Raw genomic sequence first — 17369 nt, 5'->3', positions numbered from 1 at the left:
GGATAGTTTATGAGCATTTTTAGAGGGGGGTTCCAAACATTCGCGGATTCTAACTATTCGCGGGGGGGGGGTCTGGTACGCATCCCCCGCGAATACGGGGGGACCACTGTAGTTAGCTGTCTCTTACCCTCCACCAAAGGGTGCCAATCAGCTAAGTATATATCTGACAGGGAAGTTGAATGTATGAAAATGATATTGTTATGATACAATAAAGTTTCATACATACTTACCTGGCAGATATATACGATTAATGGCCCACCCAGCCTCCCCGCAGGAGACAGGTGGAAGAGAGAAAATCTGATAGAAAACGGGAATGGTTCCTAGTCCTGCCACCCAGGGCAGGGTGGTAGATCACCTGACCTACCTGTAGCGAGTGGCGCGAAATTTGAATTTCTGTCGGGGACGACGGAGTCTATAGCTAAGTATATATCTGCCAGGTAAGTATGTATGAAACTTTATTGTATTATAACAATATCATATTTATGATTTGTTTTGTGTGCCTAAGTTACTCATCACACTTTTCTATACAGAGATCTGAAAAGTGTAAGGGCTAGAATGTAGTAAGAAGAGAATGGTGCTTTGATTGCCTGTGAGGAGTTAGGAGGAGGTTACATTCTCGATGGCCGAGTTCTGACCATCGGTCTTGCTTCGATAGTATACTTTTTTTATCGGAACGTCTCAAGAGAAGATAACATGACCCTGGCATACAGATATTTTTTTGGGGTGTTGCAATTGTGTACCACCAGTTCACCTGGCAACAGCTGCACCTGATAACAGCTTCTACACCATGTGTACAGAAGTGAAAGTAGAGAGATCTAACTGCCTGCCTCCTCCTGTCATCAGCTTCCACCCCCTTTCTGTCTCCTGCTGCCTCCTGGCATCAGCTAAGTTGCTCTTAGCGCCAATTTTCTCCTGCTACTAGCCCCACCCATTCTATTGCTCACATGCCTGGCTCCCTCGCTTCCTCCCCATACCTTTGCCAGTCTCCTATTTTTGGTTAATAGATAGTATTAACCTTGTTTAGTAGAATGTTGGAGGAGGTGGCTACTCGTCCCCTGATGCTCTTAGACAAAGGTCCTTGTTATGCTCCCCCACACCAGGGAAAAGTGCCAGATGTCCAAGAGAGGTTGGGTTGGGCAGTGGTTTACATACAGGTAGTTGCCCACTCAGTCAAGCCTGTTGCCTGCCCCAGGTATCGACAGAGCCACTGGTAAGGCGTCTTACTGAATGTGTGGCAGAGGAGATGGCTATCTGGCCCCTTGGCTCTCTCAGACCTAAAGTCACTGTCCTGCTCCTCTGCTCTGGGGGAGAAGACATACTGGCTGTTGAAAGGAGTCAAAGGTGGTTGCCCCCAGTAGTTCCCCCTCCGTCAGACTTGTAGCTTTTCCCAGGTTTCAGCAGACTGCCACTGAAAAGGCATCTTGATTGATGTGTTGTGTTGGAATGGTACTAGATAGATGTCTTGATGGTTTTGCATTCATGGCTTTTTAAGGGTTATAAATATCTGTGAAGTCAACAGGCACGTGTGGCAGTTGTGGCTCTCAGTGCCCTGAATGTGCACCTGTCAGTTTGGTACTAGCTTTCATTTGTCTGGCAACACACTTCCAACATAAGTATCTCCAGGAGTAGGAGTTTGGCTTCAGTTAGGAAGGGAGCAAGGCAAGCGCCTCTTGTGTTCTTTCTTGGTCATCAATGGAACTTTGCCTCCATGTCAGAGTTCTAGATCTCTTCTAACTATCTTTTAGTCCCAGTCTTCTGAACCCAAAAGTCTGGGTGCTAATGTCTGGAACTCTAGGCACCAATGCTGGGGCACTTGCCACTGTTTATCGGATGTGCGGCACCTGTTTTACAGAGCTTAACTTTATTTTTCTAGTTCAAGGCCCCTGATGGTGAGTGCGGAGCAATGCCCAGGATTCTGCAGCTTTGATGGACTTTCTAGCTTCCTTTTTTAGCTGGTCAATTTTTGTTTTTCTGTCACGTATAGTTCCACTTAGTCTTTGGCCTATGCGAGGTGTTGTTGAGTCTCCTCAAGAAGTACATTCAACCCCCCGTATTCGCATTCTCAAGATTCGTGGACTCGCCTATTCGTGGATTTTTCTTTGGACCATATATACAGTTCGCGGGAAATTTGCCTGTTCATGGGTTTTCTGACTGTAAATATTCACCAATTAGTATATTTTAATGTTATTTTCATGACTAAATACATTTTTATGATACAAAAATTATTTACTTATTTCTAAATATTAATATTGATTATTACTATATTAGTAAGTTTAATAAGATTAAATGATGTCACATAATAAAAATAATACCTCTCTCTCTCTCTCTCTCTCTCTCTCTCTCTCTCTCTCTCGGCTCTCTCTCTCTCTCTCTCTCTCTCTCTCTCTCTCTCTCTCTCTCTCTCTCTCTCTCTCTATTAATGTAAACAGCAATTATATCAGTTCATTAAAGAAAATACTAGAGTGAATTAGTAAGATTCTCATCTTTTGTTTTAGATCCAGGTACTAAGGAATCATAAGGAGTTATGTCTCTCTCTCTCTCTCTCCTCTCCCTCATCTCTCTCTCTCTCTCAATCTCTCTCTCGTCCATCTCTCTCTCTCTCTCTCTCTCTCTGATTAACACTACAGTAGACCCTTGACTCACGAACACAATCCGTTCCTAGACCTTGGTCGTGTTCCAAATTGTTCGTGACTCGGAGCTAATTTCCCCATAAGGTTTAATGGGAATAATATTAATTGGTTCTCGACCCCTACGAACCAATATATATTATGTATATTTTGCCTTATTTTACACAGATAATGTAAAAGTCAGTGTAAAAAACCTTAATATATCTAATAATATAATTTAAAAAATGGTAAAACTAACACTATAAAAACGTTTGTAAAGTGAACACTTACTATGACTGGCGAGACTTCTGGCTTGACGGACAAGAGAAGAGGAGGGTGGTGGGTGGGGAGGAGGTTATTGTGCGGAAGGAGACCCTCCCCCATCCAGGTCGGGGAGATCTCGTTCCGGAGATTCAACTCTTCTAGGTTTTTTTGGTGAACGTTTAATCACAAACTTATCCAATGTCTGTTGCCTTTTCCTTCCTTGCATAACTTTTCTGAAATGGCTCATTAAATTTTCATTGAGCATATTCACGATCCTGTTCGTAACAATTTTGTCCGGATGATACAATTCAAGGAAGCACTGGACATCATTCCACTTTTCCAATGCGGCTTTTATCACATCACTGCTGACATCTGTAACTTCCTCCCCAGCCTCCTCTTCGTCAGTTGATTTCTTTCTTTATTTCAATGGTTATCTTCCTCTGCACCCTCTTCTCACCATCACTCTTCACTTTCTTACTTTCACCACCACTCTTCACTTTCTTAGGGCCCATTATGAAGAAAATCACAAGTTTTAGCGCAAAAAATGCTAAGCGAATTGACGAACGTCTTGTACACAATGAGATGAGACAGAGCGATGCGTGGGTGACGCCGTGCGTGGGCGGCTGGAGGATGGCTGTTCCCATGGCAACTCAAACGCTCTCACGTGTGCTGGGCGATTTCGCGCATTTTTCAAATGTTTGTGTCTAAAAATTAGTTTGTGAAACAAAGTGAATTGTTATTTTCCAGAAATTTCCAGCATTTTTCAAATGTTCATGTCTCAAAATTAGTTCATGACCCAAACAGAATTTTTATTTTCCGCATTTTTTTTTGTTCGTATCTCAAAGTTAGTTCGTAGGTCAAGGGTGAAATTTTACCTATAATTTTGGTCGGGGATCGAGTTGTACGTGGGTCAATGCGTTCGTGAGTCAAGGGTCTACTGTATGTATTTATTGTCAATGGGAAAATATCTAAGATGACTTTCAAAGTATATTGATAATATAATCTCAATGATTAATACAATGATAGGATAGTAATTTAAGGTATATTTGAAGTAGGACGTTATTTAAAGTATCCATTTGGTATTTGAACTCTCAAGATAGGCAGTAGTAAGCGTTTTTAGAGGGGGTTCTAAGTAATAGCTGGTTTTACCTACTTGGGGGGTCTGGTATTCATCCCCCCCAAATAAGGAGGTCCACTGTATTTGGAAAGTAGAGTCTAGAATGGTTGTCTTCCAAGTCCATGGGCTTGTCTGCGAGTGCCCTTGGCTGCATCATTCCATTTCTCTTCTCTTTGTACAGAAGACAGAATTTAGGGTGGAGTCAGACCCGTCTTATGAGACAGGTTTGGTGGAAGATTGGTGCCTCGTCCTTTTTACATTTCAGGTTTTCACAAGTATCCACACTCCTCTGCTTTTGTCTTCAATCTCCAGACTTGAACATCAGTAGTTTAGTAAAATGTCTTGTTTTCCTTGAAAGCTGGTCCCTGCTGCTTTTTTCTCTAAAGGTCTGAATTAATATATCTATTTTTATGACTGTCCAAACATAGTAGTTGGAAGGAAGTCCTTTCCTCCCCTTTCCCAGACCTAGAATTCTCCTTAAAGCCTCATTTTTAAGTTGGGGAACTCCCCTGGGGAACCGTGAAGTTTTGGGGATGTGCTCCAACAAGATAGAACCTTTCTTTCAATGTCAGAGAACTGATGATTGTTTCACTTAATTCTTTGGTAATTCTCGACCCTAGCACCTGGACTGCTGTAGTATCTCTAGACAAGACCATAGCTTTTTTTTATTTGCTTTAGGGATCCTATCTCAATCTCTCCACAAAGCAAGAGATATTTTATGGAAGGCAGTTCCAAATAGTTTATTATACTCTATTCTTTCGGAATCAGCCTGAGAAGAGCCATTACGCTCGGAGGTCTGGATAAACTAATCCTTTATGATGATAATCTATTTCATTCAGAACTTTTAGTTCTAGCAGAAACTCTGAGGCAGGCCCTTTCCATGGGGTGGACCCTGCTTCCCTTAATCTGACAGGATCTGTGGACCCTTGGGGTAGGCTGACCTTGTTCCTGTTCGCCCACTCAGGGAACTCTATTTTCTCTCTCTTATTCCCCGGCCCCAGTCCCCCTCACTCGGGCAACTATGCCATGCAACCATCAGAGGCTTATCATATAATAAGACGCCTATCCTAACCCTGTTCAGTCCCATAATTATGGTTCCCAAATTTTTTGTTGGTTGCTGTTGAACCCTCGAGTCTTCTTTCACAACCTGTGTCTTCTCAAGATATCCTTTCTTCTTCGATTTTTCCAAAGACAGTTCATTTTTGCCTCGAGCTTCATATGGTCGGGAAGTGGTACAATGTTCAGACTCAATCAGTAAGGGATATCAAACTATGCTTAACTCAAATGTTAAGTCACAGGCACTTAATCCTTATAACCTCTGGCTTCCGCTAAAATGTATTTATGAGAGCCAAGCCATTGTTTAGAGGAAGTTTTCTTCCACTAAAAATGTGGTTTACTCATTTGCTCTTGTATTTTTTAACCAAAACAAGGAACCATCCCAGCCCTGGACCCATTCTTTTCCACTTGAGATTAATGGACAGTCTTGGCTATGAAGAAGAAGAGAGAACTCTCAGGATTTATCTCTCATACTGAATAGATTTTCTCTCTGAGGCATATCAATGAAAACTAAAAGCATCAGAGTACTGTCTATCTCTTTGACTATTGGCAAGTATCCACCTCTTCTTTTGTTCGGTACATTTTGTCCTTCATCTTACACGTGCTTATTGTATTTATAGTACATTCAGATGCAGGAGAACATGTTTCCTTCTTTTCAGTGAAAGCTAAGGACTCCAGAACTTTCTTTTCTTTTTTAAATTTCAAAGTCCTACATGTTCCTTGGTTCCTTTCAGCATCGATCCACTGAAGTAGAATCACCTCCTTGTCTCAGCTTCTTAAGTGAGACTCGAGTTCTAGGGGTGCTAGCTACAGTCTTGCCCTAACTTTACATATTCCACATCCTCAAGATAAGGACTCTCCTGGCGCCCAGTTCGCCTGCCGCCAACTACTGCCTGGCACCGGCTATAGGGTTTCCAGTGCCCAGGAGCTTCCTGCTCTCCTGGCTTCCGGCTTGCCTGGCGCCAGCTATAGTCTGGCTCCTAATGTTGAGCTTCCAGGACCCTGACCTTTTAACTCGCTTGACGCCCAGCTCATCTGGCACCAGGTTTTCATCTCTGAGCGCTCTGAGCTTCTTGCTCACCAGGCGTCCGACTCACCTGGTGTTGACTCATCTGGTGCTAGCCTTTGAGTTCTCAGTGCCGAGAGCTTCCAACTCTCCTGGCACCAACTTCAGCTAGCTTCTGCTGTAGAGCTCCCAAAACCCCAAGGAGCTCCAAGCTGCTTGCTTGTATGGCGTCATCTCTCCTAGCACCAACTCCAGTCAAGCTTCAAGTTTACAGCTCCCAGCACCTGAGGAGCTCCAAGCTTGTTATATCTATCTCGGCGCCAGCTAAGTCAGGTGCCAGGTTTAGAGTTCTCAATGCTCAGAGCTTCCAACTCTCCTGGTGCCAGCTATAGTCTAGCTTTGTCTTTACAGCTCCCAGTGCCATAAGGAGCTCCTAGTATTCAGAACTTCTTGCTCGCTGGGCATCTATCTTTGTGCTAGTTTTAAGCTTCCAATGTCCACAAGATCCCAGCAGCTTGTTTGGTGCCAGCAACATTGTGTCCAAAATTGAATACCCTGGTGTAGTAACTGGCTTGGCACTGTGGGAGGAAGCGTAAGACTTTTTTTTTCTACTTTTTCACCTTATAGTAGGTACAGAATTTTAGGGGGGTACTATGTACCTGGAGCATTCACCTCTCCTGGTGGATGGTTTGTGGTTTTATTTCAGTGTAGGTGTCAGTGTTGTCTGGTTGGTTTTATTTTGATGCTGCACCAAGGCAAGAGCTGGCAACAGTCATGTTTTTCTAGCCAGTGGAGTACTACCTTCGCTGCAAAGTATCCACTAAGTAGGAGGCAACCCTTGGCTGTATATACAGCCATGCCACTACGAGTTAAGATGAGCACCAACCACAGGCAGTATCCACCTTCAGTGGCTCTCTTTAATTAATGGGAAATGACAGGATTGTTTTTTCAATGCAGCCAACTTTTCTATTTCAAAATCATTATGTCACTTAATGTTTTGGAGTAGAATATGTCCGTAATCCCACTTCCTGTAATATGGAATCAGGTGTGAAATTACTTGATAAGTTACTTTTATAAAAATGATATTTTTATCATAAAATAAAGTTTTGTATATACTTACCTAGTAATTACATGATCAGAGCACACCCTCCCCCCTCTGATGGACATTGGGCATAAAACAGAATGAGGTGATCAGCCAAGTCACTACCAGTAGTACTACCATTAGTGGGTGGCACCTTTTGTCTACACTGGGCTTTCAAAGGCTTCCTGCAAAATTTTAATTCTTTTTGCTGCTGAGTGGGAAATTGTTAGTTATGTAATCACTTGGTAAGTATATGCAAAACTGTATTTTTTATAAAAATGTCACTTTGGCTCACATTATTAGTAAGTACTTAATTCTGTCCAAGAGCACACAGTTATATTAAAAATAGGTTCAGACATTGTACTTAATTTGGTTGTTGTAACCAGGCTGGATTTCTTACAAATATGACTCCATTTTTGCAGCCATGGGTTCATTTGCTATATCATATGTATCGTATAGGTCCCTGTCCAATAGTTCTTGGGTTATTCTGCAGCTTGATCATCCTGTGTAAATTGTGTTAGGATAATTGTAAGTACTTTAATTGGTTGATGGAACTTCAGTTTTTTTGTAAAATAATATTCCATGAAAACCCATTACTCATGATACACAGTTCTTATCTCCTAGTCCAAACTACACAAAAACTCAGGCTGTTACCTTCTGGGCACCAAGGGTTCCATAAGCACACAGATATGGTGGCTACCACTCTTCCTATTTTCTGTTGAACAAAAACTGATGCTTTTGGTTCATTCAAAGACCATAAATGTGAGCTAATCATAGTGATGAGTTTGTATGAACAGTTTTATGCTATTTCTTAAGATTAAATTTTTATTAAGTTTATGTATTATTAATTTTTATTTTATGTAATTTTGTAGCTAAGCTTTTCTTATAAAGGTCACAACTTAGAGGAAGCTTTTATGTTAAACCACTGGTCTGCTGATGTTACTGGATGGCACTAATAATATGTATGACTTTTTGTATAGTTTTAGGAGAATGCTAATCCTAGGATCAGCAATGATAGCATTAACACTATTAATAAAAGCTGATTTACTTTACAGTTACAACAATAATGAGGATTCACCACATGATCCAGATGGTGTAGCACTAGTGTGGAACACAAAGTTTAAGAAAGATACCCCAGAGTACATCTTCCATTGCCAGTCACCTGTGATGTCAGCTACATTTGCCAGGTAAAGTTATGGTTTTGCATCCTGTTGTATTTGTCAGTAGATTGTTATCATTCTTTGATGGTCAATTGTTTTTATTTTTCTAAAAAGGATGACTAAAATAAGATGACTGAGGAAGTAAAATATAACTGTATATCAGGAGTCTTAGTTTTGTAGATGGGGTTTTAGAATAATGGAGAGGCTTGTGTTTCTGACTAGTATATACAGTCAACCCCCGCTATTCGCAGATTTTTCTATGGACCATATATACCATTATTTGCGGAAAATTGCCTATTCACTGTATTTTTCATTGAGAAATATTCTCAAATTACTCTTGAGGGGGCCCACATGACCTACCATCATAGGACATCTTTTCCTATGAGTAGCATACTGATCGTGTCATCATAAGGAATCACCTCTTAGGACATCTCCTTTGTTGGAGTTGCATGTTTCCTGGGCAGCTCAAGGACTTCTACCCTGTCCACAGTGCAATTACTTTGGCAATGCATAAGTTGACAGTAGGATATTTAGAACATTTCTGTGCTGAGCTTTTTGTCATAGGATATCCCCTTGGGTTATCTTATTGTCTTGTCTGTTTACTTGGATAGACCTCTGAAAGACCTCTCCTCTTTGATAGGAAGCTAACAGTCTTCTGTTCATGGTCCCAGAATTGTTCATTGGCGAATATGACACTTTTATTCCTTCTGGGAATTCTGTGGGATGCAGAATGATGGAGTGCCACTCCTATTTTAAGTCTGAGGAAGTTGTGCTCAACTCCAACTCTGATGTGGACTTGGTTGTCCTGTACACTTCTTCCCCACTGAGGCCAGGAGCTCTTCAATACGAGTTAATGAACAGTTGGGGAGGGGGGAGTTGGATTCAAGGGCTACTATTTTTTCAAGCTCCAAAGTCTGGTTAATCCTAGTAGTTCCTTAACCCCAAGCTGAGTAGTCAAGAGAGATTCCTCCCTAGCACAACCTTTTTCGCCACTTTCTTGTGGAGTGATGCCTCTAGTCACTATAATCTTTATCTCAACGTGTATAAGCGAGTCGATCCAGTATCTCTTATGAGAGATCTTTCCTGCAAAACAGCAACTCACATGTAAGACTATTAGTACTTCGGAGGATCTTCGTCATCCGTATACAGGGTGAGACATCTGCTGCTGTGATTGGTGACATCAAAAGGGTTTCTGTCCACTCAGTTCTTGTTCTGTAGACAAGATGTTCTGAATGCTTTCCAGAAGAGAGGAAGTTCTTTCTGTTGATATTGGCAAGTTCCTACAGTTCTTGCTTGTGTTTGGATTATTGGAAGGGTGCAGACGTCTCTTCATCCTCAGAATCCTTAGTGTGTTTTAAGAACTTGGAGCGGTCTTGTTCACCTTGGAAGCTCAGTCCTCCTGCTTGGGACTTTACTCTGGTTCTGAGTTTTCTCTCTCAACCTCCTTTGAGCCCGTACAGCAGTCATCTCCCAGTAAACTTTGTAAACAGTTTTCCTGCTGACCTAGGCATCCATGGAAGGGTTAGAAAGCACTGCGTATTTACTTGAATGTCTCGTCTCCTAGAGGTTAGGTGTTGTAGACTTAATGTTAACGCAGGTGTTTAAACAAGCCGACTCCTCTTTGTGAAGTTCTCCCACCAATTGGGTGCATGCAGAAGCGCATAACACAAAGGAATATGTTCCTCTCTGGCATTTTAAAGTACTTATCTGTTCATAGGTTGTGAATGCTGGTTCATGACTACCTCAAACCACCTTCACTTTCTTCTGCATGAAGAACATTGCCTACAGGTCTTTGGACGTGTTTAGCTAGGGTCCAGTGGTGGGTGTTCAAGAAGTGTGACTCATCCATTACTCCTGGCGGGACAGTTTGTATCTTGACTAAGATGATTGTGTGGAGTTGGCATGGGAGTTAATTGGCCTCTTTTCTTTCCCTTTTCTCCTTTCTTCATTCCTGCAGGCAGTTTAAAGAATAGGCACGTCAATACGCTGGAACTGGCTTGATGCAGGTGAGCGTTACAGCCATACTGTTACTGCACTTTTCATATTCTATGCAACATGCAAATATGCTTCTCAGTAGCTAAATTCCTCTCTCCAGCAAGGGGAGTGAGGAGTGGTGGTAAACCCCATTTCTTGTGGCCAACCTGGTTTGTTGCCTGAACAGATATAGCTCTTTTGGACTTCCATAAATGCAATGAATCTGGTCATGTTTCATTGTATTTGAACCCAGTGAACTTAGTGTTAGATATCCAGATATCTAGTATCTTGAAGGTTTGTTCTGCGTATGAACAATTGACAAATTTTTAATCAACTTTTATTTTTCGTAGCTAACAAACCTGAGGCCTTAACTTTGACTTTCCATCTCTAGCCGCCCCTCTTACTTTTTCATTGTTGGTTGGAAGAAAGACTGTTGCGTCACTGGATTCAAGTGCACCCTCTTGACATGCTTCCACCTCGGCTACGCATTGGATGCCAGATGCCACGGATTCCTTACATTTACAATCATTGACTGTTTTTAACCAGTTTCCAGCTGGTGCTAGATGATTTAAACTTCTGTTTGACTTCCATCTTCACAGGAATGAAGGAAAGCTGTTAGAGCTTTACTAATAGTAATAATAAAAAAAGACCTGGTAATTGAGAAAGAATTATTTAACCCTATTCATGGCTTTGCTAATGATGTAAGTTTTATATTAATGAAGAATTAACTGTTCCACAATTGAAGCTGGTACATGCAGCCCCTGGTTATTGGCACCTACGTTGTTATTGCCAATTTTCTGTTAACGGTGATTTTCGGTGATTGTCACGCTGTCGGGAATGGAACTTGTGCCGATAACCGGGAACTGCCTGTAATTTCCATAGATTCTTCTTGGTCATTTCTACATCTGTTCAGTTACTTGGACTTGTTTCTCCTCCAAGTTTTGCCCTTGTTTAAAAACACATCCTTCATGCCTTCCAGATTAGAGTTGAGAAATTAGACTCAAATAATCAGGAATAGAATATGCTCATTGCTTCATTGTGGATGGGAGGAATATGCTTTTTATTTACTCTTGCCTTATTGCTTTTTTAAAATAACCTCCTCTTTTTATAGGTTCCATCCTAACCTTATAATTGGTGGAACATACTCCGGGCAAATTGTGTTGTGGGATAACAGAAGTCAAAAGAGAACACCTGTTCAGCGTAGTCCACTTTCGGCTGCAGCACATACAGTAAGCAACAGAAGCTCAAGTACTGAATTTATATATTCCGTGTACAATATATGTGCCTGTTATTCAAGTAATTCTTTTTTCAGTACAGTAAATTTCAAATGAGTAAAATGTATTCCTTTATTTCTAGCATCCTGTATACTGTATGAAAGTAGTTGGCACACAGAATGCTCATAATTTGATTAGCGTCAGCACGGATGGCAAGATGTGTTCCTGGTCGCTGGATATGCTGTCACAGCCTCAGGTTTGTAACTGTAAAGTTGTTTCATTCATGAGGCATTTCTTGTTTAGAAACCATAGGTATCCTTATAAGGATTCTTTACTCTTCCCAGAGTGAATAACACTACCATTTTTTTCATTGAATACTCGGTACTTCAGTTCTGTAGTGATCCTGAGACGATGATGATAGTAGATGTCATAAGAGTAATGCGTTAAAGAAAGCTGATTTAGAGAAAAGATAAAGTCAGATTAGGAAAAAAGAATGAATGAAAGAAAAGTGAGAGAACAAAATAGTCAAGGGTAAACTGATGCAAAGTACATAAATAAATTGTATAAATAAAGGCTGTTGAAAGACAGTGGAAATTCAGGCAGAATTTGTAAGGACAGGAAAGTAAAATGATCAGTACAATTGGAAATGAAATATTCATATGTATTGAAATAAAAAAAAAGGTGCAATTTTGTCAAGGTTCATCTAATAGGTGGTAGAAAGACTGGACTTTTGACCAGGTCTTGATTGAAGGTTTTTAAGTAAGCTTCATCTTTACCACTTTGACCACAGCAGCTCCATTGTTTTTTTACGTGCTGAGAGGATAGGAAGGAAACAGCCTAGGCAGGGACTGTGATAGGTTGCTTATACTAATACTACCATCATAATGTTTGTTTTTATGATGAAGCTGAAGACCTAATATTGGAAGGTGATGGTAATTAAATACTCTAATTATCCCTCGTCATCATCTTAAATGAAGAGATTAAATGTTATAATTAGCCATAGTATGTTAATAATGTATAATGATAATGTTATTTATGACAATGATTACATTATTAGATGTAATAGTGTATGTTGATACTGTACAGTATAATGATAGAGCTGGCAGTGGATTCATATAAAGTAAAGTCTTGTCCTTTCACACACCTATTAGCAAATCTGAAGAATTGTGAACAGACAACATCAAAGGTCACACTTGATTAGAAACTGTCTGAATACAAAAGGATCACTGGAAATAATGAAAAGCTGTAGAAGTAGTTGTGTCATGTACCAAAAACTCTAAGAGTTTTAGAAATAGTTTCGTCAAATAGTACTGAAAGCTCTAGGAACTTTAGAAGTAGTTTTCTCATTTACTGAAAACTCTCATGTGTTCAGGTAATTGTATGCCAGCAACATTTGATTTTGGTACACAGCAATATTTTTGGTGGTAAGATATATAGACAAAACATAGGTATTCTGTGGGTGCATATTGTAGTCCTAGTATTGCTAATTTTTTATGTACATGTTTATTAATCAAAATTCGTAACTGTTAACCATAAAGATAGAAGAGATTGATTAATAGTCTCTCTTTTTTATTTATTGATCTTCTATCTTTGAACTTTGAAGAAGAGGGATCCCTTAGTGAAGTCTTGATTATATGTGCAGTCTTGTGAGGCCTTTAATACAGGCAGTTCCCAGTAATTGCCAGAGGTTCATTTCGGATGGCTTGATGATAAGTGAAAATTGCCAATAACCAAAAGTTGGCGCTGATAACCAGATTTTGGCACCGATAACTGGTTAATGGCACCCCCGTTAGGTATTTATCGGCGCCAATAACTGGAAGTTGGCGCATTTCAGCACTGAAAATCACGTGCTGATTTTCCGTGCTAGACAAGCGCCATAAAAGCAGATCGCCCATAACCGGGGACTTTCTGTACTGTAGACGACATAAACTAGCCTTTGTAATGTACATCATTATTCAAGTTAATGATAACACAATAATGAAATAAAATCTTTTGACAAAAGATGATTTTTATAAAAGTAACTTACAGAGTAATTACTTAGCTAAAAATTAGCTTGCATGGCATCCTAAATTTAAAAAATTTGTGTGCAAGTGACTGTTGAAATGCAGGGGTGTCAGATCCCACCCACCGCAACGGGAACTCACAAGCGACAGAAGCCAACGTGCCAATCTTATTCATGCCGCGCAACTGACAACATGTATTGCACCTGAATTCATGTTCGCTTTTTTTTTTTTTTTTTTTTTTTCCCCAAAGTCGGTGATGTACCCATTTTAGTTGGTCTTTCGTCTTGCATTCAGCTTAGTTTCTTAAACTTCATCTGTGTTTTCTTCTGTTAGCTCAAAATATTAGTATATCTTATTCTAGTGCTTCCAGTCTTTGCTATCGTAGTGAAGGCTGCAAGACTAGATCGACCAAGTTGTTGTGATCCACACACACTAGGTTCTGTAATTGGAGAGGATAGGTGTGTATGAGAGATCTTACCTGTGGTGAGTGTAAGGAGTGGGATGAAAGTAGATGGAAATTTTTGGAATCTCACCTTAATAGGTTAGAAAAGAACATGATCAGGAAGGTGGCCGCTAGAGCCGAAAGTAGGGCTTCTGTTTGTGGGGACTCTTCCCTTAGGCTTAAGGTAGACTCCAGTCTGGCTCTTCCTTCTACTCCTAGTAACAAACTTTCACCTATCCTTCCACTCCAGTGTTCAGCTGCCATGCTTCCGAACCTGATGCCATTGCCAGTCTAGAGTCTAGGATTCACTAGGAATAAGAAAGTTTGCTCAGAATTGAGTTAAATATGGCAAAATAAAATCATATTTGGCATCAGCTGATTTCCAAACCAAAACATTGTCTGCTACGTTAGTATTTTATAGTGCAATAATATGAGAATACATATAGTATTATTGGATGCAGTGAAGTAATGTATAACTTTAAAATTCATGGAAAAGATGCATATTCATTGGTTGTATTTTATAATCATATGTAGCCATCGGCAGCCAGACCGCTCAATTATACCAATGTCGGAGCTAATCTGATTCTCGTTTCATGTCTATTTTTTATTTTATTTATTTATTTTTTTTTTTTTACTGAATTATCATAGAATGCACTTAACCTCCAGAATTGGCTGATATTAATTATTACTATACCCCATATGTAGTAGAGTATACTGTAGCTTAGGCTACTGTATTCGTATGTATATGATATACAATAGTATACCCTAGGCTAACTCCTGGTAGAGTTATTCAATTTCTCGTTGTACTGAATTATCATAAGGCAATCTACATTGAACTTAGAGAATTTGCTGAAATTAATAATTACTATACTGTACATATATATATAAAGTATACTGTGTAATGTAGGCTAGGGTACCTTGTATGGAAAGGTGGCATGGATTATTATAGTGTAGGCTAGGCTATATTTGAGATACGAATTTTCCAACAAACGATGGGATTTTTGGAACCTAACCCCATCATAAGTAGGAGAATACCTGTACTAAATCAGAGCCCACCCTCCTCCCCTCTGATTTACATGGACTTGGCAGCAATATATAAATAAGAATGACAGTGTTGGCTTCTTTCGCTTGCCAGTTCCCGTTGCGGGGGGTGGGGCCTGTCGCCCCCGCATTGCAACGGTCATTTGCATGCACATTTTTTTAATTTAGGATGCCGTGCAAGGCTAATCGTTAGCTAAGTAATTACTTGGTAAGTATATTTATACAACATCATTTTATTATAAAAATAACCATATAAAGATTTTGAATAGTAAAACTGTTTTATCACATTTCAAAATTCTGCAGATATTTCAGTAGATTCTTCTAAAGGAAATTACTTGAGATGACTTTAGTCCTTGAATGATTCCTAATATATTGTAGGGAAACATTAATAAATTTGATCGTAGGAAAACATTCATTAGTGCAATTTAACTTTGGTAAGGAATTAAAGCTCTTGAACAACTCTTGACTCGTTTGTAGCATGCTTAAGGTTATGTATTTTTTATAGATAAGGTAAAGTTTTTAGCTTTGCCTTAAGGTACCTGAGTGTTCATGAAGGGTCCTTTACCTGGAATAGTATCAAATTTGAATATGTAAATATGGATGATTAGTGTTTTTAGGAAATGCCTTATAATGTTAATTTTGTTGCTTATTATATTAATCATGTTTTGTACAATAAGTGATTATAGTTCATGATTTTGCTTCAGATGATGATAATGGGTGATTTAAATACAGCACACTGTTGTATTTAATTACCATAGTATTATAGTATTAATATCTTCTAGTAGTACTGGGTCCTGAGCCAGAAAAAGAAGCATTGCTTTGGTAGGGTATTAGTTTGTGCCTATGATGTTACATTATAGTAAAGGTAGAGCTCATTAAAGCCTTTACCCACATGCAGGTCGAAAGTCCAGGTCAGAATGCATTAATAGTAACTGTTCACGTTAGACATATCTACGTATTATTGTATTATTCTTGATAAACTTGTATCTAGTTGTAACAAATATTTTGTTTTCACCTATACATATTCTCTTTTCCTCTGCCTTTTTACTGTGCTTCATGTGCCTATTTTTTCCATATTGTTTTGGCTCATGCTATCATATTTGTTTTGGTGTTCATCACAGGAATCTATGGAGTTACAGCACAAGCAGTCGAGAGCTGTTGCTGTGACATGTCTTGCATTCCCTCATGGTGATGTCAACAACTTCATTGTAGGGTCAGAAGAAGGTGCTGTTTTCACTGGTATGTATGTTATGAAGGTGATGCTTTAAAAATGATGAAAACTTATTCTGTATGATATTCAGTTATTTATATGAACCCATTAATCATGAGAGTTATTCTGAGTGAATGGCACCCATTAAATCTTATTGCACATGCCCAACTCATGCTTCACTGGTTTGGAGAGGAAAGTGTTATCCCCAGTGGTAATTTCTTCACAGAGTTCACTGTGCTACATTAGTTCACAGAGTTACTACTTCTGTTTACCATTATTTTGATTTCCCATTCATTTGTTTCCATTCACACATTTGAAAGTTTATTTTACAATATGATATGTTGTCTGTAGTGTGTAGTAAATATATTGCTAAGTTAGCACCTTTTCATCTTCAGTAATAGGCATTATGTGTTTTTTCAATTTTTACCAGTTTTATTTCTTTTCCTTATGATTGTGTTATTGAATTATTTTTCTCATGTTTAAGTAGCTGTCTCTCAACTGTGAGTTTTCAGTGTATTGTTTACTTCCTCACCTAAATTTTTAGTTCACAACATTATGAAGTAACCAATGGGCTTTATTTTAAAGCCATGATCTATTCATTCCATTTAAATGAAATATAACTGCAGCTTTGAATTAAGTGTGATAGTAATGGAAAGTGATAACAACCCAAAAAGTAAAGTTCGTAGGCTCAGTATTTGACACTTTAATAGAAGTAGGATTATAAAATATTTAAATCTTAAATTTGATAGATTTTTCAAGTTGTAAAAAAGACATTTTGTACATGAACTTTCCTGCCAGATATATACTTAGCTTACGTCTCTCTCGACGTCACGACAGAATTCAAAACTCGCGGCAAATGCGACAGGTAGGTCAGGTGATCTACCCCACCCGCCGCTGGGTGGCAGGTGTCTGAACCAATCCCCCTTTCCAGTCATAATTTTTCTGTCGCCGGTGTTGACTACATCTGTTGTCGATACCTCTCGATTTTGAATTATTACTCGTTTTCGCCCTGGATTGTTTCAACGGACTTTTGGTTGAAGTACCTGCTCCTTGGCTTGGCATTTGCGATTTGTGGACCCGGTTTTTTTTTTTTTGATTATTCTTTTGATTATTCTTGGAATTTCATTATGTCTGATTTGGAAATTAAGAAATCAACTATGTTCAGAGTTGTTCTGTTACCGATTGTAAGGTGAGG

At 39.3% G+C, this 17369-nt stretch overlaps 1 protein-coding gene across 50 annotated transcripts in view; it reads left to right on the top strand.

The window, feature by feature from the left end:
• The window catches only part of LOC135219137 (cytoplasmic dynein 1 intermediate chain-like), a 181950-nt gene that overhangs the window by 148360 nt on the left and 16221 nt on the right, over window positions 1-17369 (top strand). For all 50 annotated transcript variants that reach the window (XM_064255604.1, XM_064255639.1, XM_064255633.1 and 47 more), the window contains 4 exons: window positions 8186-8317; window positions 11376-11493; window positions 11621-11734; window positions 16086-16203. In XM_064255604.1, the coding sequence (XP_064111674.1) occupies window positions 8186-8317; window positions 11376-11493; window positions 11621-11734; window positions 16086-16203 (482 nt within the window). The remainder of the gene's footprint in view (window positions 1-8185; window positions 8318-11375; window positions 11494-11620; window positions 11735-16085; window positions 16204-17369) is intronic.

Source organism: Macrobrachium nipponense, chromosome 1 (genome assembly GCF_015104395.2).
Source record: "Macrobrachium nipponense isolate FS-2020 chromosome 1, ASM1510439v2, whole genome shotgun sequence".
Taxonomy (NCBI): Eukaryota; Metazoa; Arthropoda; class Malacostraca; order Decapoda; family Palaemonidae; genus Macrobrachium; species Macrobrachium nipponense.
The sequence above is the reverse complement of the archived record's forward strand: the minus strand, read 5'-3'. Positions and strand labels throughout refer to the sequence as shown.